General features: G+C 48.4%; 5 protein-coding genes across 12 annotated transcripts; 3 read left to right on the top strand and 2 right to left on the bottom strand.

Moving 5' to 3' along the window:
• Window positions 1-151: 151 nt before the first annotated feature.
• Window positions 152-2,716, bottom strand: LOC131214724 (exocyst complex component 7). Its single transcript, XM_058209060.1, has 6 exons — window positions 2,596-2,716; window positions 2,359-2,524; window positions 1,701-2,289; window positions 868-1,631; window positions 348-804; window positions 152-286 (listed from the first exon to the last, which is right to left on the bottom strand). Exons 1-6 carry the CDS (start codon window positions 2,641-2,643, stop codon window positions 184-186), a joined length of 2,127 nt encoding a protein of 708 aa, XP_058065043.1. The 5' UTR covers window positions 2,644-2,716; the 3' UTR covers window positions 152-183.
• A 99-nt stretch (window positions 2,717-2,815) lies between these two features.
• Window positions 2,816-3,915, top strand: LOC131216557 (ragulator complex protein LAMTOR4 homolog). 5 transcript variants are annotated; one of them, XM_058211077.1, is made up of 3 exons: window positions 2,816-3,035; window positions 3,430-3,650; window positions 3,721-3,915. In XM_058211077.1, the coding sequence occupies exons 2-3, from the start codon at window positions 3,505-3,507 to the stop codon at window positions 3,896-3,898; spliced, it is 324 nt and encodes a 107-aa protein (XP_058067060.1). In that variant the 5' UTR covers window positions 2,816-3,035; window positions 3,430-3,504; the 3' UTR covers window positions 3,899-3,915. The 5 variants fall into 5 exon arrangements, with proteins under 5 accessions (XP_058067060.1, XP_058067057.1, XP_058067055.1 ...); XM_058211074.1 differs by having other exon boundaries at window positions 3,427-3,650; XM_058211072.1 differs by having other exon boundaries at window positions 3,307-3,650.
• A 63-nt stretch (window positions 3,916-3,978) lies between these two features.
• LOC131216590 (large ribosomal subunit protein mL46) lies at window positions 3,979-4,908 on the bottom strand. Its single transcript, XM_058211121.1, has 2 exons — window positions 4,692-4,908; window positions 3,979-4,624 (listed from the first exon to the last, which is right to left on the bottom strand). The coding sequence occupies exons 1-2, from the start codon at window positions 4,875-4,877 to the stop codon at window positions 4,007-4,009; spliced, it is 804 nt and encodes a 267-aa protein (XP_058067104.1). The 5' UTR covers window positions 4,878-4,908; the 3' UTR covers window positions 3,979-4,006.
• Window positions 4,909-5,043: 135 nt separating this feature from the next.
• On the top strand, window positions 5,044-10,297 carry LOC131209101 (protein sarah). 2 transcript variants are annotated; one of them, XM_058202092.1, is made up of 2 exons: window positions 5,044-5,137; window positions 7,405-10,297. In XM_058202092.1, exon 2 carries the CDS (start codon window positions 7,633-7,635, stop codon window positions 8,491-8,493), a length of 861 nt encoding a protein of 286 aa, XP_058058075.1. In that variant the 5' UTR covers window positions 5,044-5,137; window positions 7,405-7,632; the 3' UTR covers window positions 8,494-10,297. The 2 variants fall into 2 exon arrangements, with proteins under 2 accessions (XP_058058075.1, XP_058058083.1); XM_058202100.1 differs by lacking the exon at window positions 5,044-5,137 and adding an exon at window positions 5,262-5,307.
• A 525-nt stretch (window positions 10,298-10,822) lies between these two features.
• LOC131205642 (spectrin alpha chain) lies at window positions 10,823-21,320 on the top strand. 3 transcript variants are annotated; one of them, XM_058197830.1, is made up of 7 exons: window positions 10,823-14,809; window positions 15,517-15,558; window positions 16,529-18,452; window positions 18,535-19,138; window positions 19,375-19,404; window positions 19,769-20,378; window positions 20,444-21,320. In XM_058197830.1, exons 1-7 carry the CDS (start codon window positions 10,823-10,825, stop codon window positions 20,570-20,572), a joined length of 7,326 nt encoding a protein of 2,441 aa, XP_058053813.1. In that variant the 3' UTR covers window positions 20,573-21,320. The 3 variants fall into 3 exon arrangements, with proteins under 3 accessions (XP_058053813.1, XP_058053814.1, XP_058053812.1); XM_058197831.1 differs by lacking the exon at window positions 15,517-15,558; XM_058197829.1 differs by lacking the exons at window positions 15,517-15,558; window positions 19,375-19,404.
• Window positions 21,321-21,368: the final 48 nt, after the last annotated feature.

Below are 21,368 nucleotides of genomic sequence, written 5' to 3'. Positions count from 1 at the left end.
ACCGTTCGAGCAGTGCAGTGCTGCCAAAGGATTCAGAATATCAATTGTACCGTTGCTCGACACGCATTTCAAACAGCATTATTCAATATAGCATTATTTCAAAGAAACGACAGTTATAATATTATTGGAAAACCAAGAAAAGTGTAATATTGGGATATTTTATTTTTAACTCCGTTTCCGCCGTTAGATGGTGTCATCGAAGAAGCTGTTCAGCATAGTTGTGACATCGGAGGGCCGATGTTTTACATACTTTTCAGGGTTTTTGCTGAACTGCACATCAGAGTAGCTGCCAAAATGGGAACAAAATGTTATTGCCGCGTAATTTCTATGCACCATTTACCACTTACACTTCGAAGAAAGTATTGTACTGCGGTACGATGTGCTCCGTGTTGTCCCGTTTGATACCTTCCCGCAGCAGCACATCGGGCACGGAAATGGCTCGCTGTGTCTTAACCGCGTCTTCTAGCTCCTTGTTAAAGTTGGAGAACCGTTCCTTGATGGTGGCGCGCTCCTTATCCTTCACTTTCCCATTGATGGGCCGCGGCATGTCGTCCAAGGGTGAAATGTAGGACAAGAGCTTCGCCCACGAACCCAGATACGCCTTCTTTAGGTCCTGTATCATCTTTTGATAACGGCGTTCACAATCATGCTCGGTTAGCGCAACGATATCGATTAGACTCGAGCGTTGTAATGATTTCAAAATGTAGTGCGTATTGTTGAGCTTAAACAGCTGCTTCGTAGCATGGTCACCATACTGCTCGGATTTTGTTGCAATGGTGTAGTTTAGTTCGGCCAGCACCTTGCCTGAAAATCGACAGCAATCGATTGAAGGACTTGGCAACGACCCTGAAATTCATTGTCACTTACGAACGTAGATTCCGAGGAGGGCTTTGTTTTTCTGCTCCACCGTCAACGCCTTATGCGATGCGATACGGTCGAGATCATTCGTATACGTGGCTTCCGTCTGCAGCAGGCCTCCAATGGTGTCGCAATGCTCCTGAAGCTGCTCCAAAAACCAGATGGTATTCGATGTCAGCTCGTAAACGGTTGCATCGCGCGGAACACTCGAACCACCACCGTAGCTGATGGTGCTAGAGGTCATGCTAACCATACCGCCACCAGCATCGTTCCGTACTGATTCAATAAACTGCTCCAAACCCTTTGAAGCCGTTTGCTGCAGACGGTTCAACACTCCCGATAACTGTTGTTTTTGCGTCGCATCACAGATGCGATCGATATCGGGCTGCAAAATCTGAACGTGCTTAAGCGCTGAGAATATTCCGAGCGCCGCGGACCATTCCTTGCGTGAAATGCTACGCAGCACTTTCGACGTTATCTGCTCCGCATCCCTCACCACCATCTCGATTGAGGGCTGCGAGAGGCGCGAGAAAACCTCGTTGTGGCGCGACGGTGGAATTATGTCGTTCAGCAGCTGACGTTCCCAGACCAGCAACTTCTGGAGACCAAGCAGCAGCACAAGGTACTTCTCCAACTCCTGATCATTATCATTGCCATACTCCTCCGCTGCCAGGATATCACCGAAAGAGGAGTTCTTGCGCATGGCGAGTCCAGCTGATTGACCGAGCGTTTGCGATGCTTTCATCAGCATTTTGTTGGCTTTCCGTTCGAAACTAAAAGTACAAAACGGTGATGTGATAGGGATTATCAATGCGGAACCCAAAGTAGCCTACAAGTCTTACATCTGCTGCAAACGGGCGGACGTGGTCTTCTTAATACCAGCGTCAGGGCGTCCATACGAGTGTCGCACTTTCAGCGGTTCATTACCCCAGCTGCCACTCTTTTGGTGATCTTTTAGATTTTGCAATGATCTCACTATCACATCCGAACGCTCGTCGCCAAATATTTGCACGTACTCTCGACGCAAATTGTTGTCTAACCACTGCGCTATCACGTTCAGCTCTTCCCGCGTATTCGGTGGCAGTTGTTTTATCGAAGGGCAATCCTCGTTAGACGAGTCTTCCTCGATGTAGATCATGTCCAGCAGATCGACCGGTTTCAGCGGAGTGCTGTGCTTCTTTAAAAGCGATTTAAAATGATTGTTGAGCGTTTCGCAGCCATTGTTGAACAGGCTCGTTACGTTCTCAAGCTCAACACTCTGCGGATTGTTGTTGAGGAAGTAGTCTTTTGCCTTTTTTAGTTTGTTCAATCCGTCCAGGAATGTGCTGATGTTGCCCTCCGACGGTCCTTGATGTATCAAGTTGCAAACATCCTGCGATGCGTCGTAATGCGAAAGGACTTCCTCCATGCATTGTAGGGTACTGTCGAGATCTTGAACGATCCAAAATCACGGTTCAGTAAAGCTCAGCCAAGCCTTGTTTTGCTCTTGGGTGTACTCACTTTGCTGCTGTTTCTGGAGGTTTTTGGTAATGTTGTACACCGGCAGAATAGTCTGCTCAAGCTTACCAAGCCGCTGTTCGAACGAGTTCAGTATCTTGGACATGGATTGCGTCAACTCGGAATATTTCTCGACATGGTCCTTGAGCAGGGCTTGATTTGTTTTCTCCTGAGAACACGATGGAGTAAAATTAGTCGAAAGAGTGGATGAATCGTACGCGCCATCAACGTTTCTGTTACCTTTTCCAGCTTTATTTCGATTTGAAGGGTATTTTCGAGGTTGCTCATCGCGGTTCCAAGTTTATTACACCAACTCTGTCGCAATAACACTCCCACAAACTGCACTCCGAAACAGAATGAAGAAAGTTGTCCGTCGTAAAGAAATGACAGCTCTCTCATGTATGCAGTAGGCGAACGAAAACAATCGATGAAACATTCTTTGCTCGAAATCCAGGAAGATTTGCGTTGTTTTTCGCATTGTGCTCTGTTTCCTATGGTTACACAAAGGGATAAACACAATCCGAGCGCTATTGTTTCAATCCTTTCGCTATACTGTGCATCTGTTGTTTTAACGTCTCTCGATCGATTGTTTACATTCGAATGCAGATTGGCGTGGGTGTGCTTCGATTAGGTCGATCTAAAGGATATCCTAAGGATCCCTCGAAAAAGAAACCCAGGAGGTAAGTAAGAAAACGGACAAAATCAATAGTGGACAGACAGCGCTAATCGAGTGGTTGTTTTTCGAGTTTGGAACGAAAATCACGGAATCAAAATTATTGCAACAATCGTTGTGTCCGTCATCCGTCAAACATTCCTAAATTTCCCACTGTCCATCCCTGCATTCGCTGGGTTGTGTAGCTCTAGTTGATGAGTACTATTAAGTATTGGTTGTTGGTAGCGTTCCGGCTGTTTACCCATTTTTTTATCTGACAATTCAACCGCATCGGGCAGCTCACGCTCGCTAGCGCTTCGGCAGTCACTAGCGGCGGCAGCTTCTCGTCAGCGGTGTCCATATCATCCGGCGGGCAGACCTTTTCTTCGGTCCTTACTGAAGTGCTTTGTGAATCTCAGCAGCGTCAGAGGATCAGTAGTCTCTCGAAACACTCGCAGCAGCGTTCTGACGGCTACGGTGGCAGCGTTAATACAACGATGGATCTTGATCGTAATCCTGTGCCCGATCAGCTGGGGTATCTGGTCCTCACCGACGATGGCTGCGTACACGCATCCGGTGGCGAGCTGGAGAACGACGAGCACAGTGCAAATATTATCGTAAACCTGCTCACACTCACCGAGAGGTACGTCTTTTATCGTTCTTGATTCCCTTTGAAAAAATGTGAATTAATTTGACCTTTCCATCCCTTGCAGCGTCGATCCGGCCCTATTCAAGCCGCACTCGTGCCGGAAGATATCAATCGTGTACCCCGAGCATAGCTACACCATTTGCCTTTCAAACAAACGCGTTTACGTGATCAAAAAACGGAATCGGGGCGATGCAAACTCGAACAGTGGCAACGAGCCGGAGGGACTTTCGATTTTAGCTTAAATATCGGCGATTTAGACATCGGCAGTAAATAAATATTTGAACGCTTTCGAAAGCGATTCATTTTCTAATGAATTGTGTTATATTTATACTAATGTTCGCGGGGCAGAGTTAAACGAGAAATTGCGATACGCTCTTGTAGTATGGCTCGTGTAGTTGTTTTTGCAGCTCTTCCTGAGTCAACCACTTGTGCTTGAATTTATTGTTAGTCGCGTTTCCGGAGTTTGGTTTGAGTACGCTTCGGAAGAAAAATATTTTTGCGCCGACGGTGTCCGACCGAGCGGTGGGCGGGTATTTATACTTGTAGAATCCCACCGGAGCGTTACCGTAAAACGTGACCTGAAGCGTGTCTCCGCCAAATTCCTTCAGTGCTCGCTCAGCAGTTGCACGCATTGATTCTCCTGCCTTGTGTAGGCTCTGCGGCAGCAGAAAATGATTTTTGTTTCCCACCTTTTGCTCCACAAGAAGCACCAGCGCTTCTTCAAGCTTACGGTCGGTAGATTCGACATTGTTCTTAAGGTCGGCCTCCGTGACCCGTGGGGCCGGTTTAAACTTGGCATGCTCATCGTTGTAGGCATCCTCCAAATCCTGGGCTGTTTGTTTCAATGCTTCCGAGTCGAGATCGATTTTGCCCGCTTTCAGTAGCTCCAGTTGACGCTTTTCCGTTTCTTTTCTCATTTCATGGTTCGACTTCAAACTGTTCTCTAGCTCAATCTGGTTCAACATTTCCTGAAAGCGAACCAAACGAGTGTAAGCTACAGAATGTGAGCAATGAGCTCTGCGTTTTCCATTTTACCTTGAATTTGGCTTCAATCGGCTCTAGTGTTTTCGTGACGACCGGCAGTCGCTCGACGAGTACGCCGGCATACAGATCCCATCGCTGCTCGGCCAGTGGAGTGCTCGTTTTGGCTAGAGTGGCTGCCGATCGGTAGGCCAGCAACCTGGCCATGCTAGTCAGTGATCCTTTTACAATAAATACCATATTTTCCTTTTGCACCCGCAGGAACACTAATCTCAGCGCCGGAATGTTATTCAATGCCATCAAACGTCAAATCACTCGTGACAGATCTTGCGTCCCGGGGCAAAAGCTAAACACTATCCATTCGCACAGAAGCCCGCACGCTGGCAGCCATTTTTTACAGTCGAAAGTTAGCCATTGCGGTGAGAGGATATCGCTCGCGTGGAAAGTGTCGAAAACGAAAAGAAAGTGTCGGAGCCAACGTTTGAACGATAACCCAACCTGTAAGTAGTGCAGCGGGCAGTGAATAATGGTAGAATAGAGTTCCTTTACTGCGCTAAAATGCATCAAAGTTCAGTTCGCAACTCGATCCGAGCGCCGTGTTGTGTGTGCGCGTGTGTGTGGCTGCGGTATGTCGGGCCCCGTTCGTGCTGGGAATTGGATGAGATCAGAGGTGACAAAAAACTGTTCCAAATTCAACTGGACACACCCTGCTAGACGAAAAATGTAGCTCGCTTGGAGCTGTTATATGCACCTAATGCGGATGCTGTTCATCTTCGTGCACGTCGAAAGCGGTCAAAGAATTATTCCACCGCCAGTCAGCGAGATACTCGCTTCGGGATTTCCACTGTCCCGTGGGGTGTGCGGTGTGAAAAATCGATATTTTCCACAACCTTGCGTTCACAGAGGCATTGGCACTAGACTTAATACATACTCTGGCGCATTGATTGGACAGGCTACTCACGTTGGTATGGCTGACACTTTGTCAACATTGCGGTAAAGATGGTGTTTTTGTTTGTTTTCACATTTGTTTGATTACATTATTTCGATAGTGTAAAATTATTTAATTGGGTACGGCCCTGTTCATTTGTGGTTTGCATTCTCCAGTCTGGTAGATATGGAATTTCAGTGGAGCAAAGAGGCCACAACCCGTGCCATCACGCCCGATTACGTCATCATCTGGCGGTGGGCTATTTTTAAGTATTACCAAGCGTAAGCTACTGTACCGTTGATTCGGCCTTTTAACAGCGGACGTCTAACGGCATTTATGTGATTGAAGTGTTTTTTCGTCCGGCGATCATGATGATGCTGATCGCCGAGGCCGGTCGCGTCTGCTCTTTGGAGTGATATTAACCAAATGAAATATTATCACCAAACCATTGTAACGAGTTGACTGAAACTCGCTGGTATACTTCATGAGTGAACACTTTTATCAATAGCGATGAAAAGTTTTCGATAACTTTGTTCACTCGCATCCCCCAACCATCCTGCGGGGACGGCTCACCTCAAATTCCAATTTACGTCACCGCAGTGTAACGATGCTACCTAACAGAATTGAGATAAGATAAGAATTTATGTTCATGTTACTACGGTAGTTCCGTGCCGTGTTGAGTTCAAGCGGGCAATGATTTGGATGCTTTTCCTTGCTAAATGCTATAACTACGGTACGATTTTCACAGAGTGTAAAATCAATAAAAATTTTGCTTTCCAATGGAAAATTTGATGTCCTTGCCTGTTCCAATAATGATTGTATCAGCCCCAAGTTGGATCGTTAACGTGTAGCGTTTCAAAGTAACTGTAATTGGGAGCACGACATCGATCGCAAATTTATCTATGTGAGATATTTTAATTGAATTTAATCTGCGTGTAACGTTTATGCTTCCGTGGCGATGAAGTGAAAAGAAAACTGAGAAAGAGAAACAGAGAGCAAGAGAAAGCAAGAGAGAAAAATAGAGAGAGAGAGCGAATGCATGGCTAGCACTATTAAAACTAGAGTTATTAACGACAACGCGAATCATTCCGCTATGCGAGTTGTCATCATATTCGGCATCTAGCATGCTGCAGTGGAAGCCGTCAAACCGAAACATGAACCAGGCGGAATACATGTTCACAAAACTTTCGGGGTATCGAACTCCAGCAATTTGGCATGAGAACATGAACATAAGAGTCAAAAATGGGTCGAGGGATGGCACTATCAATTTGGCAACTGAGCTATGTAGTATTTTTTGTAATTTGTCTGATGGTAGTAACTTTGGGAAATGGGTATCCTTAGCAACCCCAGCCAGAATGTTTGCTCACAAACCATTTTTGGGATGTAGTGCACCTTTGTCTCTAGTAAACCAGAAACACCAGCATCACTGTAACCAAAGTAGTCCACAAGGGCCTATGCATCTTGTTTGCATATGTGAAACATCATTTTCACCCACCCTAAAATGCTATTCCTTGCGAAACCCACGGCAAACACATTCTCAGTAGTACACATTTCACAGTTAAACGTGATATTTAGTGCATTTGTTATTCCTGAAATCTGACATTGCTCCTTTCTCTCTCTCTTTTTCTGTCTTTCTCTCTCTCTCTCTTTTTCTCTATTTGCTTCCTATCTTTTTTCTCTTCTCTGCAACTCTCTGGCTCTGTCTGTAACTTCCGGTTGGTGAAATTTGCAAAAACACTAAAAATTGGGCCAACTTATGTTCTTCTGTCGTGTGTGCGCGGGCGCCCCCTGATGCCACAAACTTCGGGATGCAAAAACGGCATTTCTTAAATCGAACAGCGTTGCGTAGTGTTGTGGTTGCGTGGTGCATTGCGGCCACGAGAGAAGAACAGAAACGAATCCCGGGGGAGGAGCATAGAGTGTGGATAGAGCAAGGAGAGGGATCGGCGCCCCTAGCCATAAACGCGGCCGGCTCAACTGCTATCAATTTAAACCCCTTCTTGGGACAGAAGACAGAGAAGAAAACAGAAAAGCGAGAGTGGTAGCAAAAGAGAGAGAGAAAGAGACATGTCACAGACGACTGACGTGCGGCAGACGGGTGGTGGCGAGCAGAATGACTGTAGTAAACACAATCCGGTAGCAGATCCAACGACACCGGATGATGAGCATCTGTTCATCAATCCGACCGATGGCCTACCAAACGAACATCCGGCTCTGCCGAGCGCCTACGATTCCGACAACGAATCGAACCCGGTCGACGACGATCTGTTGGACGATCTGCCGACATCGATCATCGTGACCAACATCCATTCGGAGGTATTCACCAACGATGAGCTGAAGGCGCGCCTCGAGGAACTGTTCAAAACGTTCTCCGACACGACCACGTTTCAGTGGTTAAAGAGCTTTCGGCGGTTGCGCGTCAACTATGATACGGCGATCGCTGCGGCCAACGCCCGCATTCAGCTGCACCAGTACCCGTTCGGCAAGTCGGTCATCAACTGCTACTTGGCGCAACCGGTGACGCCCGTGTCGAACACCAATCTCAAGCCACCGGCCCCGGTCAAGCAGTTTCTCATATCGCCACCCGCTTCACCGCCGGCCGGTTGGGAACCGGCGGAGGAAGCCGAACCACTCGTAAACCACGATCTGCTGGCAGCGCTAGCTAGTCTGACGCCGGGCGAAAGTCACGAAATTCACGCCCAATCCGAGAACCATCCGGGCATTATTGTACACACTGCTGGACAGCAGTCCGACGGCGGGCCAGGCGATGGGCAGGATGAGGACGACGGGAACACGTCGCCCTGCATGGGGAGCAGCTTCGAGGACGACGATCCGGACAAGGAAAACGCCGGTGTGATCGTCGGGGGCAATGTGCGGAAGCATCGCATCGTGCACACGCGTTGTCCGGAGCGCAAAGGCTCCACTTAAAAACGCAGGGAGATGCACCATTCTGCGAAGGGGCCACGGTTGTTGTGATGCTGTGTTGTTGGATGGAAGATGGGTGGAAAACTGTTTGTTGTTTAGAGACGGGCGATTGAGAGGATCGAAAATTCCCCTTTCGTCTGTTTGTGTCCCACCAGTGGCCAGGCGCCGGGTTGGAACCAATGTTTATTCAAACACACCGAGCCGAGTTTGCCCTTATCTTGCTCGTGCTTGTGTTCTTATGAGAGTAGTTAAGCGAAACAACTGAAACACGTGAAACTGTGAACTCAATACGTAGTGAAGCAAAGCTCACATTTAAGTTATCGGTGTTTAGTTCCACTATTAATTTCAGTAAGATTTACGTGTTAGAGATGATCCCCGGTACGTTCTTGGCACTCAGCAGGAATCATTAATGCCGCACTTGAAACAGTTGCGTGAATCAATCGATTAAAAATTTGAATTTTGTTTCTCGTACTCCAACGTACAACAGAAAATTTGGTTTGTTGGTCTATGAAAAGGATTCTTTGGTTTGGTTGGTTATTGAATAAAAGTAAGCTTTAGTTAGAGGATGTTTCGATTTTTCATGGTAGTAGTTTCGTTAGTTTATAAAAATAATTGGCTGTCTCCATTTGTTTCTCAGTAACTTTATGTACGCTTTAGTTAACATTTATGTAGTTTCCTTATTTGTTTTCTCGGCAATCACACCGATATAAGCCACACTAACGTAGTGGCGGGCATGTTAAAAACGAAGAACGTGGTGACTAATTGTACCATTGTAATATATAATTTAGATAATAGACGGACGGTGCGAAGTGGCTCGAGCATTTTAAAAGTATACTTTTTAAACAAATGTATCAAAATGAGAGGAAAAGGTATCGCCATAATCTGGATATTGAACAAAACATGTCGTCTCTAACGTCGGTCGCCTGTTGACCCGTGTTCCTTCGGCTCGTGTTTCTGTTAACTGTATTCCTTCCCTTGTACGGTGTTCTTTGTGTGCTGTCTGTGACGGTGTGCCATCATGAACAATATTGTGGTATCTGTTTGTTGTTCGCCTTGTGTGTGTATATTTGTCGGGAAGGAATGTCTTCGAATTTTGGAAAAAAATATTCTGTATGTACGTTTTTACTCCCTTTATTACACGACATGTGTAGAGAACTGAGCCCCACCCTCATCCGGGGTGGCGATCCTTTGCTTCTCTCTCTCTCCATTCGACCACCAGGACATAGAAAGATCGTAGACGACACTTGTAACCAAATATTGCAGCCACTGAAAGCAGTAGTATATGAAATGGTCAAATCTCAAAAACAGAAACATAAAACTGATCATAACATTGACTCCGATTAAATATGAACTCTGTGCATAGATCAAAGATTAAAATAAGGAAGAAAATGCGCATGACTAAGCATATAGTATTTTATCAAATACCACAACAAACAAACGAGTTAAGAAATCTATAACCGAACACAACTTTGGCAGATCGAACATGTTGTGTTATCATTGTAACAAGTTTATCAAACACGTGCACCAAACGTACGCTAGGCTCTGTGGGCTGCGAAAAAGTGCAGACCTAGCAAAAGTTGACCGCGAAATGGTTGTGGCCGTGCCCGGCGGGGTGCCGTTCGGTAGCGGAATTTGTTAGCTTTTACCAATTAGGGGGTTTGTTGCAGCATCTAGAGATCCTAATATCAGTTCCATAGGTTGCGCAAAGAAAGATGAAGACTTTTGTGGTAGTAACGCACGGCGTAGAATGCTACAGTAGCGGCCAGACTCGAACGTGAGAATATCAGACTCTAGTTGCGGTGAAGAATTGTGGATCAATTACTATTGATGAAAAGATATATATATACATATATATATATATATATACATATAATTGTCAAATAAAGTTTGATATAGATTTAAACGCGTGCTGATATCTATTTGATCTTTTCGCGTATTTTACCACGGCTCGATTGCATGATTATCGTGAACTTTGGGCATTTTGAAGGAACTCTCAATGTTTTGCTTTTCCCAACACTTTCCTTTACTTTCTTTCCTTCTTTTCACACTTCCTACGCACTTCAAACTTTTGTTTCCTTAGGACACAATACAGATATTAAAACGCAGGAGGAAACGGGAGTCACTAACAGATACACAAAACAGGCTTTGGAGCTGCATCAACGACACAAATCAGACGACTGTGAACAAGTAAAACATTATATAGAGGTATATAAAAATACATTTTACAATCACTATTACGGTCAGATTAACAACTCGTTTCGATACTTTTCTTTCAGGCTAACAAACACGCAGACACAAGTTTAAGGCAATAAGTTACAGTAAGGAGACAACCATGGAGCAATTCACCCCCAAGGAGGTGCGCATTTTGGAGAGCGCGGAAGACATCCAGGAGCGGCGCGATCAAGTGTTGAACCGCTACAGTGAGTTTAAGCTCGAGACGCGCCAGAAGCGCGAAAAGTTGGAAGATTCGCGTCGCTTCCAGTATTTCAAGCGTGATTCGGATGAGCTGGAAAGCTGGATTAACGAGAAGCTGCAGGCGGCCAGCGAGGAGAGCTACCGCGATCCAACCAATCTGCAGGCGAAGATTCAGAAGCACCAGGCTTTCGAGGCGGAAGTATCGGCCCATAGCAACGCGATCGTCGTTCTGGACAACACCGGGCAGGAGATGATCAATCAGGGCCATTTCGCGTCCGAGACGATCCAGCGACGGTTGGATGAGTTGCAGCGTCTCTGGGAGCTGCTGCTGTCCAGGTTGGCGGAGAAGGGCATGAAGCTACAGCAGGCGTTGGTGTTGGTGCAGTTTTTGCGCCACTGCGAGGAGGTAATGTTCTGGATCAAGGACAAGGAAGCGTTCGTGACGGCCGACGAGTTTGGGCAGGATCTCGAGCACGTCGAGGTGCTGCAGCGCAAGTTCGACGAGTTCCAGAAGGATATGGCCTCGCAGGAGTACCGCGTGACGGAGGTGAACGAGCTGGCGGACAAGCTGCTGTTCGGTGGGCACCCGGAGCGCGAAACAATCACGCGCAAGAAGGAGGAATTGAACGAGGCGTGGCAGCGCCTGAAGCAGCTGGCCATTCTGCGTCAGGAGAAGCTATTCGGGGCGCACGAAATCCAGCGCTTCAATCGCGACGCAGATGAAACGGTGGCGTGGATTGCGGAGAAGGATGTCGTGCTCTCGTCGGACGATTATGGGCGCGATCTGGCCAGCGTTCAGGCGCTGCAACGCAAGCACGAAGGCGTCGAGCGAGATCTGGCGGCTCTCGAGGATAAGGTGGCTGCCCTGGGCACGGAAGCTGGTCGCCTGTGCAGCATCCACGCCGATCATAGTGAGCAGATTCGCGAAAAGCAAGCGGAAATTGCCGCCTACTGGCAGTCGCTCACGGCGAAGGCGAAGGAACGCAAGCAGAAGCTCGATGAGTCGTACTTTTTGCACCGCTTTTTGGCCGATTTCCGTGATCTGGTGTCGTGGATCAACGGTATGAAGGCGATCATTTCGGCGGACGAGCTGGCGAAGGATGTGGCTGGGGCGGAGGCACTGCTCGAGCGCCACCAGGAGCACAAGGGTGAGATTGATGCCCGCGTCGATAGCTTCAAGCTCACGACGGAAGCCGGTCGGCAGCTGCTGGAGCGCGAACATTACGCCGCGGCCGAGGTGCAGGAAAAGCTAGCGGCACTCGAAAACGACAAAAGTTCGCTGCTGGTGCTGTGGGAAGATCGGCGCATTCTGTACGAGCAGTGCATGGACCTGCAGCTATTCTACCGTGACACGGAACAGGCGGACACGTGGATGGCAAAGCAGGAGGCGTTCCTTGCGAACGAAGATCTCGGAGACTCGCTGGATTCGGTCGAAGCGTTGATCAAGAAGCACGAAGATTTCGAGAAGAGCTTGGCGGCGCAAGAGGAGAAGATTAAGGCGCTCGATGTGTTTGCGACAAAGCTGATCGATGGACAGCATTACGCGGCCGATGACGTTGCCCAGAGACGTGCAATGTTGTTGGCCCGCCGTTCGGCCCTGCAGGAGAAATCGTCCGTTCGGCAGCAGCTGCTCGAGGACTCGAACGGTTTGCAGCAGTTTGAGCGCGATTGCGACGAAACTAAGGGATGGATCAGCGAGAAGCTAAAATTTGCCACCGACGACAGCTACCTCGATCCGACGAATCTGAACGGTAAGGTGCAGAAGCACACAAACTTCGAGCACGAGTTGACGGCGAACAAGAGTCGTATCGAGGACATTACGGCCACGGGACAGACGCTGGTCGAGCGGGGTCATTACGCAGCCGACAAGGTGAATGCGCGCATGCAAGAGATCGTGACGCTGTGGGAATCGCTGGTGCGCGCCTCGGATAAGAAGGGTTGCAAGCTGCAGGAAGCATCACAGCAGCAGCAGTTCAACCGGACGGTTGAAGATATTGAGCTGTGGCTGAGCGAGGTCGAGGGCCAACTGATGTCCGAGGACTACGGTAAGGATCTGACGAGCGTTCAGAATCTGCAGAAGAAGCAGGCACTACTGGAGGCTGACGTAATGGCCCACCAGGATCGCATCGAGGGCATCAAGGTTGCGGCGAACAAGTTCGTCGAGAGTGGCCACTTTGATGCGGACAATATCCGCGCAAAGGAAGGTGCCCTCTCGAAGCGATACGCAGCGCTGGCGGAGCCGATGGCTACGCGCAAGCAGCGACTGCTCGACTCGCTGCAGGTACAGCAGCTGTTCCGCGATTTGGAAGATGAAGCGGCCTGGATTCGGGAGAAGGAACCTGTTGCCGCGTCCACCAACCGGGGCCGGGACCTGATTGGTGTGCAGAATCTGATCAAGAAGCACCAGGCGGTGCTGGCGGAGATCAATAACCACGAGAATCGTTGTGCCGGCGTCATCTCAAACGGAGAACAGATGCTGACCGAGCAGCCGACGTCGAGCGAAGAAATTAAGCTGCGCCTGGACGCGCTCAAAGATCAGTGGAACTCGCTGAAGGAGAAGTCGAACCAACGCAAGCAGGATCTGGAAGACTCGCTGCAGGCGCACCAGTACTTTGCCGATGCCAACGAAGCTGAGTCGTGGATGCGCGAGAAGGAACCGATCGTGTCGAATCAGGACTACGGCAAGGATGAGGATTCGTCCGAGGCACTGCTGAAGAAACACGAGGCCCTCGTTTCGGACTTGGAAGCGTTCGGCAATACGATCCAGGCGTTGCAGGAACAGGCGAAGAACTGCCGTCAGCAGGAGACGCCCGTTGTAGACATTACCGGCAAGGAGTGCGTGATGGCTCTGTACGACTACACGGAAAAGTCGCCTCGCGAGGTGTCGATGAAGAAGGGTGACGTGCTGACGCTGCTAAACTCGAACAACAAGGACTGGTGGAAGGTAGAGGTGAACGATCGCCAGGGATTCGTACCGGCAGCCTACATCAAGAAGATTGATCCGGGGCTGAGCGCCAGTCAGCAAAATCTGATCGATGGCCACTCGATCGCGAAGCGCCAGGCGCAGATCAACAGCCAGTACGACAATCTGCTGGCATTGGCACGCGAGCGCCAGAACAAGCTGAACGAAACGGTGAAGGCGTACGTGTTGGTGCGCGAAGCGGCCGATCTGGCGACGTGGATCAAGGACAAGGAGAGCCACGCCCAGATCAAGGACGTTGGCGAAGACCTGGAGGAAGTGGAGGTGCTGCAGAAGAAGTTCGATGACTTCAACGACGATCTGAAGGCGAACGAGGTCCGGTTGGCGAAGCTGAACGAGATCGCCATCCAGCTGACGTCGCTCGGTCAGACGGAAGCCGCACTGAAGATCAAAACTCAGATCCAGACGCTCAATGAAGAGTGGGCCACACTGCAGACGATCACTCAAGAGCGGGCCAGCCAGCTCGGATCGGCCCACGAAGTGCAGCGGTTCCATCGGGATGTGGACGAAACGAAGGATTGGATCGCGGAGAAGGAAAACGCGCTGAACAACGACGAGTTGGGTCGGGACCTGCGGGGCGTGCAGACGTTGCAGCGCAAACACGAAGGACTCGAGCGTGATCTGGCCGCTTTGCAGGATAAGATTCGCCAGCTGGACGAAACTGCCAACCGGTTGATGCAATCGCATCCGGACACTGCCGAGCAAACGTACGCCAAGCAGAAGGAAATCAATGAGGAGTGGCAGCAGGTGGTGACGAAGGCACAGCAGCGCAAGGAGAAATTGCTCGACTCGTACGATCTGCAGCGCTTCCTGAGCGACTATCGTGATCTGTCCGCGTGGATCAGCTCGATGATGGGCTTGGTAACGTCGGAGGAATTGGCCAACGATGTGACCGGTGCGGAAGCACTGATCGAACGTCACCAGGTAAGGACGGCGTTAGTGGGCCGATTTCCGAACGCATTGTCTATGAATTTACACCATTCCAACACAGGTACTACTTCCTGCGTCATTTGTGTGACGTTTCCATTTGTTGTCCCATTGTTCTTAGTGAGTCAATGTTTTTCATGTCGTGCCAGTTTGTGCGTCCATTAGAAACAAGTGTATTTATTTTTTACAGCCAATCCCATTACGTTACCTCACTTTTAAATTTTTCCGTTTGATCAGTTTGGAGTGTTTTCATCAATCTAATTCCGATTTGCATTCAGTGCAAGTGGGGCAATGCTTCATTCACGTGAAAGTGTTCAGCAGACGCCCAACCGGTTCATTTGTTGCCAAATAATTACTCCTCTTATTAAAGAGAGAAAAAAGAAATCATGATCGTGCGTGAATAGACCCCGACTGCTTTTCTTATACACCACAAGTGCATTGATTATGGTTTAAACTCACGATCAATTGGAGAGTGTTGAATATTTTTGTAGTGATCGTTTTGTCGAGCGTACTCAAGTGTTTTTGTTCCCAATTTTTGCCGAAATTTTGCCCCAAATAATTGAATATTGAAGTTATACTTTTTATAATTGGTAATTGTTAAACCATTTCGTCTACTAAATTGCTACTATCTAAGTTTGGTCAATTCTACTGTACTAAAATGTTATCTTTTTTTCCCAAAATCTGTGATTTTTAATTTTTCATAGAACCATCGTGCCGAAATAGATTTTCGTTGCGGTATCCCGCAGGTACAAAACAAGCGCTACACAAAAAGCCAACAACTTTTTTTGCCCATTTTTTGTTGTTACTTAAAATTGTTCTCTAGCACCTAGCATACACACAAAACCACACGCATAGCGAAGCATCAGTTCTCACCAATAACGCGCCATGGCCATTAATTACTACTTTTAGTTCGCTTTTACCGTAATGTAACATGTGGGAGCCTGTGATGTCAATAATACTGTGTCACTTAATATCATACGCCATGTTTCAGGTTGAGCCACAGCTGACGGTATTTTTTTGTGATTAAAGCTTTTTTTGGGACACGTTTTTTGTGTGCTAATTTTGTGCGCGTAAGGCAGTTGTCGACCGATCGAAGGCGATCGATTGTTGCTACTTTTAATTGTTTGTCACACTTCATCAAATCACAACCTATTCCCAAATCTCTGGTTTGGACTTGATCACAACCGTGTGCTAATCATTCCAGAAGCTGCGAATATCTTATCGAAGGTTGACTAACCAGGAAATTATGTTTAGTTGATTGTCACTATACTTTGTTTTTTAACTTACGTCTCAAATATTCCATCGTTTTTATTGGTTGCATTAAAAGCTATTGCCTATTGGTGTCTTAAACTTATAGCATTAATTTAATTTGAATAATGGTTCACATGTTTTTGTGTATTGTTGTTTTTATCGGAGATTCATCATTGATAAGCGATAAATTCTGCTTTTGAAGTTTGCTCATAATTGGCTTTCCAAAAGACATTACTCACATCAGTCGTTAATGTAGATTGTTTCATACATGTTTCATCGCTAATGTGTTCAGCGGTTTCGTTTTTAACTCGTACTCAGCTCAGTTGTGATATTTTACTTTTCGCTGACCTTCTCGCTCGGGCACTAGGGTAGCTCTCAGCGTTTCACAAACTAATCACAAAGCTATAACCTCTTTCGCTTTGTCCATCCTTTCCCACGGCACGGTCGATGATTGTCACAATGCAGGAGCACCGGACGGAGGTAGATGCTCGTGCTGGCACGTTCTCTGCGTTCGAGCAATTCGGCAACGAGCTGCTCCAGGCAAACCACTACGCCGCACCGGAGATTCAAGAGAAGATTGAAAATCTGGCCAAGGCGCGCGAGGAGCTGGAGCGTGCCTGGACGGCGCGACGTTTGCAGCTAGACCAGAACCTGGATCTTCAGTTGTATCTACGCGACTGCGAACAGGCCGAGAACTGGATGAGTGCACGTGAAGCGTTCCTGAATGCGGAGGAGGTCGACTCGAAGGGTGACAACGTGGAGGCGCTGATCAAGAAGCACGAGGACTTTGACAAAGCGATCAACGGGCACGAGGAGAAGATTGGTGCGCTGCAAGTGTTGGCGGATCAGCTGATCGCGCAAGAGCACTATGCCGGCAAGCTGATCGATGACAAGCGGCAGGAGGTGTTGGACCGCTGGCGTCACCTGAAGGAGGATCTGATCGAGAAGCGTTCGCGACTCGGCGATGAGCAGACGTTGCAGCAGTTCTCACGCGATGCGGATGAAATCGAAAACTGGATCGCCGAAAAATTGCAGCTGGCTACGGAGGAGAGCTACAAGGATCCGGCGAACATTCAGTCGAAGCACCAGAAGCACCAGGCTTTTGAGGCTGAACTGGCGGCCAACGCCGATCGTATTCAGAGCGTGCTCGCAATGGGCAGTAACCTGATCGATCGCAATCAGTGCAGCGGTTCGGAGGAGGCCGTGCAGAAGCGCCTGACGCAGATCGCTGATCAGTGGGAGTACTTGACGCAAAAGACGACGGAAAAGTCACTGAAGCTTAAGGAAGCAAACAAGCAACGCACGTACATTGCCGCGGTGAAGGATCTGGACTTTTGGCTGGGCGAGGTGGAGAGTCTGTTGACGTCGGAAGACGCTGGCAAGGATCTGGCGTCGGTGCAGAATCTGATGAAGAAGCATCAGCTGGTTGAGGCGGACATTCACGCGCACGACGATCGCATCAAGGACATGAATGCGCAGGCGGATTCGTTGGTCGAGAGCGGCCAGTTCGACAGCGCCGGCATTCAGGAGAAACGACAGTCGATCAACGAGCGCTACGAACGCATCCGCAACCTGGCCGCTCACCGTCAGGCTCGGCTGAACGAAGCGAACACACTGCACCAGTTCTTCCGTGACATTGCGGACGAAGAGAGCTGGATCAAGGAGAAGAAGCTGTTGGTCGGATCGGACGATTACGGACGTGATTTGACCGGTGTGCAGAACCTGAAGAAGAAGCACAAGCGCCTGGAGGCAGAACTGGCTTCACACGAGCCTGCCATTCAGGCTGTGCAGGAAGCGGGCGAAAAGCTGATGGATGTGTCGAACTTGGGTGTGCCGGAGATTGAACAGCGTTTGAAGGCGCTAAATCAGGCGTGGACCGAGCTGAAGGGTCTGGCGGCTACCCGTGGCCAGAAGCTGGACGAATCGCTGATCTATCAGCAGTTCCTGGCGAAGGTTGAGGAGGAAGAGGCCTGGATCACCGAGAAGCAGCAGTTGCTGTCGGTCGAAGACTACGGTGATTCGATGGCCGCCGTACAAGGTTTGCTGAAGAAGCACGATGCTTTCGAGACGGACTTTAAGGCCCATCGCGATCGCTGCTCGGACATCCGCGATCACGGCCAAACGCTGGTCACGAACAACAATCATCACGGGGACAGTATTTCGCAGCGCTGCGTGCAGCTGGACAGGAAGCTGGAGAATCTGCAGGCGTTAGCCACACGACGCAAAACGGCACTGTTGGACAACTTTGCCTACTTGCAGTTCATGTGGAAGGCGGACGTGGTGGAGAGCTGGATTGCCGATAAGGAGAATCACGTCAAGTCGGAAGAGTTTGGCCGTGATTTGTCCACCGTTCAAACGTTGCTCACCAAGCAGGAGACATTCGATGCTGGTAAGAATCGTGCGACCGTATTAAGTGATAGTGTAGTGTGGCTTGATCATCGTTTTTAACGTCCTTTGTTCACTCTCATCAGGTCTCTCAGCGTTTGAGCATGAAGGCATCCACAACATCACGGTGCTGAAAGATCAGCTGATCAGCACCAGCCACGCCCAGTCGCCGGCGATTTTGCAGCGCCACGAAGACGTGCTGACCCGCTGGCAGAAGTTGCGGGCTGATTCGGAGGCTCGCAAGTATCGGCTGCTGAACATGCAGGATCAGTTCCGTCAGATCGAGGATCTGTACCTAACGTTCGCCAAGAAGGCTTCGGCGTTCAACTCTTGGTTCGAGAATGCGGAAGAAGATCTCACCGATCCAGTGCGTTGTAACTCGATCGAGGAGATCAAGGCATTGCGCGAGGCCCATGCCGCCTTCCAGGCGTCACTGTCTTCCGCTCAGGTCGACTTCCAAGCTTTGGCGGCCCTGGATCAGAAGATTAAGAGCTTCAACGTGGGGCCGAATCCGTACACCTGGTTCACGATGGAAGCGCTCGAGGACACGTGGCGCAACCTGCAGAAGATCATCGAGGAGCGCGATGCTGAGTTGGCGAAGGAAGTCCACCGCCAGGAGGAGAACGATAAGCTGCGCAAGGAGTTTGCCAAGCACGCCAACCTGTTCCACCAGTGGTTGACGGAAACGAGGTATGTTTTTGTTGATTCCTTAGCCTATTTCCTGAAAGGATTCTCTAGATCTACAATCTGCAGTAAACTCCCAAGGAATGGAGCAAGGCTTAAACAAAACTTTTTTTATCTTTCCACAAACAAAACCACACACACATAAAATCACTCTCTTTCTCGTCAAACATCTGAACGACCCCTTTCATCACTCCTCTATACCGACATAAAAAAAATGCAAATCGTGATCCGGTGATCCAAAGATACAACATTCTTGGCTGGGATCTGAATGGGTAACAATCGATTACGATAACGCACTCACCCCGTTGCTTGAAGTTGACGCATCTTTAATATTAATAGCCTGTGCCGTGTGCCTTAAGCAGATAGTTGTGTGAAGCATTTATTACTGCCGTTTTGGCCTATGCTAATCAGCTCATAACAGTTCGTGGAGAAATTTTTTTGATCGTTTGAATTTTACGATACAAATTTTAAAATTCGGCACAACCATGGCACTGATTGAACAACATTTACATAATTTGCTTAGTAACACCATAAAACATGTGGCTGGTGTGTGAAGTGTTGAACTAAAGCGAAGTTTGATTTAACATAACTTTGGTATTCGTTGGTTTAAAAAATCTGATTAATTTATAACCACAGAACGTCGCTGATGGATGGTTCCGGTTCACTGGAAGAGCAGTTCGAGGCACTGTGTCACAAGGCGAACGAAATTCGTGCTCGGCGTGGTGATTTGAAGAAGATCGAAGAGTTGGGTGCAACGCTGGAGGAGCACTTGATTCTAGACAATCGTTACACCGAACACTCGACGGTCGGCCTGGCGCAGCAGTGGGATCAGCTCGATCAACTGGCCATGCGCATGCAGCACAACCTGAAACAACAGATCCAGGCACGCAACCAGTCGGGCGTGTCGGAAGACTCGCTGAAGGAGTTCTCGATGATGTTCAAGCACTTCGACAAGGACAAGAGCGGCAAACTGAACCACCAGGAATTCAAGTCGTGTCTGCGAGCCCTCGGTTACGATCTGCCCATGGTGGAGGAAGGCCAACCGGACCCGGAGTTTGAAGAAATCCTCAACGTGGTCGACCCGAACCGCGACGGTCAGGTGTCGCTCCAGGAATACATTGCCTTCATGATCTCGAAGGAAACAGAGAATGTGCAGAGCTTCGAGGAGATCGAAAACGCCTTCCGCGCAATCACCGCCTCCGATCCGCGTCCACGACCGTACGTCACGAAGGAGGAGCTGTACTCGGTAAGCATTATTGGAAGTGAACGGCAGGCACGGAAAACCCTAACATTTGAATCCTATGTTCACAGAACCTCACCAAAGATATGGCCGACTACTGTGTGCAGCGCATGAAACCGTACAACGACCCGAAGACCGGTCATCCGATCACGGGCGCACTGGATTACGTGGAGTTCACCAGAACCTTATTCCAAAATTAAATATCCCCCAAAAACCGTGTTGTTTGCAACCTGCCTCTATATTCGTTTTGCTATTACGATCGAATTTTTAACGCATTTTGACGATAAGTTCCGAAGAAAGTGGGGTCCGCCCGCGTGACGGGGACAAATAATATATTTACTTTGATTTTATATATTTATATATGCGCAAGCGAAATAATGTGTAGCGTTTTAGACGCGTGTCCTTCCTTCCGCTGACAAAATCAAAAACAACGTTCGTCGCTTCTTGTCTTCGCTTTTAGAAGCTCCGTATCATGGATGGTAGCACGCGAACCTCAAAAGATTAAATGGAACAGAAAAAATGGTTCATTTCTGGTCATTTTCTCGTTTGAAATTGACTTTGAATGAAAGCGTCGCTCTGATAAACGCTCGTAGAATGCTATCTCTGTCGAAACGTGCTTGTTACGCGTAACAGTTTTACGCTAAACATTTTACATGCTCGCTAACATCCAGTTAGATGGGCACGAGGCCTTTGTTTACAGCAAAACCGAAGTCTTTACCTTTTGAACGCATAAAACAATAATACCCCTTGGTAGGCGGAAGGATGTGCAAGACGAAACATTCAAATATAGTAATATAATGACGCGCGCGTTGACGTTATGAGCACTTCTGCACACAAAACAAACATTTATCTAAATGTATTACTATTTATCTCGTGCATCACTCTATGCAAAGCGAACGACAACGGTTCGCGAAATATTGGTACACTTTCTCCTTAAAATACATATACGATTGCATCAAAAACCAAGCTGTTTTAAACATGTTTTTATTGTGGAAT

The sequence above is a fragment of the Anopheles bellator genome, chromosome 1 (assembly GCF_943735745.2).
Source record: "Anopheles bellator chromosome 1, idAnoBellAS_SP24_06.2, whole genome shotgun sequence".
Lineage (NCBI taxonomy): Eukaryota > Metazoa > Arthropoda > Insecta > Diptera > Culicidae > Anopheles > Anopheles bellator.
This window is presented reverse-complemented; position numbering and strand designations above follow the sequence as displayed.

Excerpts from the sequence above, each read along its gene's own strand:
- LOC131214724 (XM_058209060.1), bottom strand. The coding sequence starts at position 2,643 with ATGAGCAACCTCGAAAATACCCTTCAAATCGAAATAAAGCTGGAAAAG. Across the intron at positions 2,525-2,595 it reads TCGAAATAAAGCTGGAAAAG|GAGAAAACAAATCAAGCCCT; the intron begins GTAACAGAAACG and ends TCGTGTTCTCAG. Across the intron at positions 287-347 it reads TACAATACTTTCTTCGAAGT|CTACTCTGATGTGCAGTTCA; the intron begins GTAAGTGGTAAA and ends CCATTTTGGCAG.
- LOC131216557 (XM_058211077.1), top strand. The coding sequence starts at position 3,505 with ATGGATCTTGATCGTAATCCTGTGCCCGATCAGCTGGGGTATCTGGTC. Across the intron at positions 3,651-3,720 it reads CTGCTCACACTCACCGAGAG|CGTCGATCCGGCCCTATTCA; the intron begins GTACGTCTTTTA and ends CATCCCTTGCAG.
- LOC131216590 (XM_058211121.1), bottom strand. The coding sequence starts at position 4,877 with ATGGTATTTATTGTAAAAGGATCACTGACTAGCATGGCCAGGTTGCTG. Across the intron at positions 4,625-4,691 it reads CGATTGAAGCCAAATTCAAG|GAAATGTTGAACCAGATTGA; the intron begins GTAAAATGGAAA and ends GTTCGCTTTCAG.
- LOC131209101 (XM_058202092.1), top strand. The coding sequence starts at position 7,633 with ATGTCACAGACGACTGACGTGCGGCAGACGGGTGGTGGCGAGCAGAAT.
- LOC131205642 (XM_058197830.1), top strand. The coding sequence starts at position 10,823 with ATGGAGCAATTCACCCCCAAGGAGGTGCGCATTTTGGAGAGCGCGGAA. Across the intron at positions 14,810-15,516 it reads CACTGATCGAACGTCACCAG|AACCATCGTGCCGAAATAGA; the intron begins GTAAGGACGGCG and ends AATTTTTCATAG. Across the intron at positions 19,405-19,768 it reads CTTGGCTGGGATCTGAATGG|AACGTCGCTGATGGATGGTT; the intron begins GTAACAATCGAT and ends TTATAACCACAG.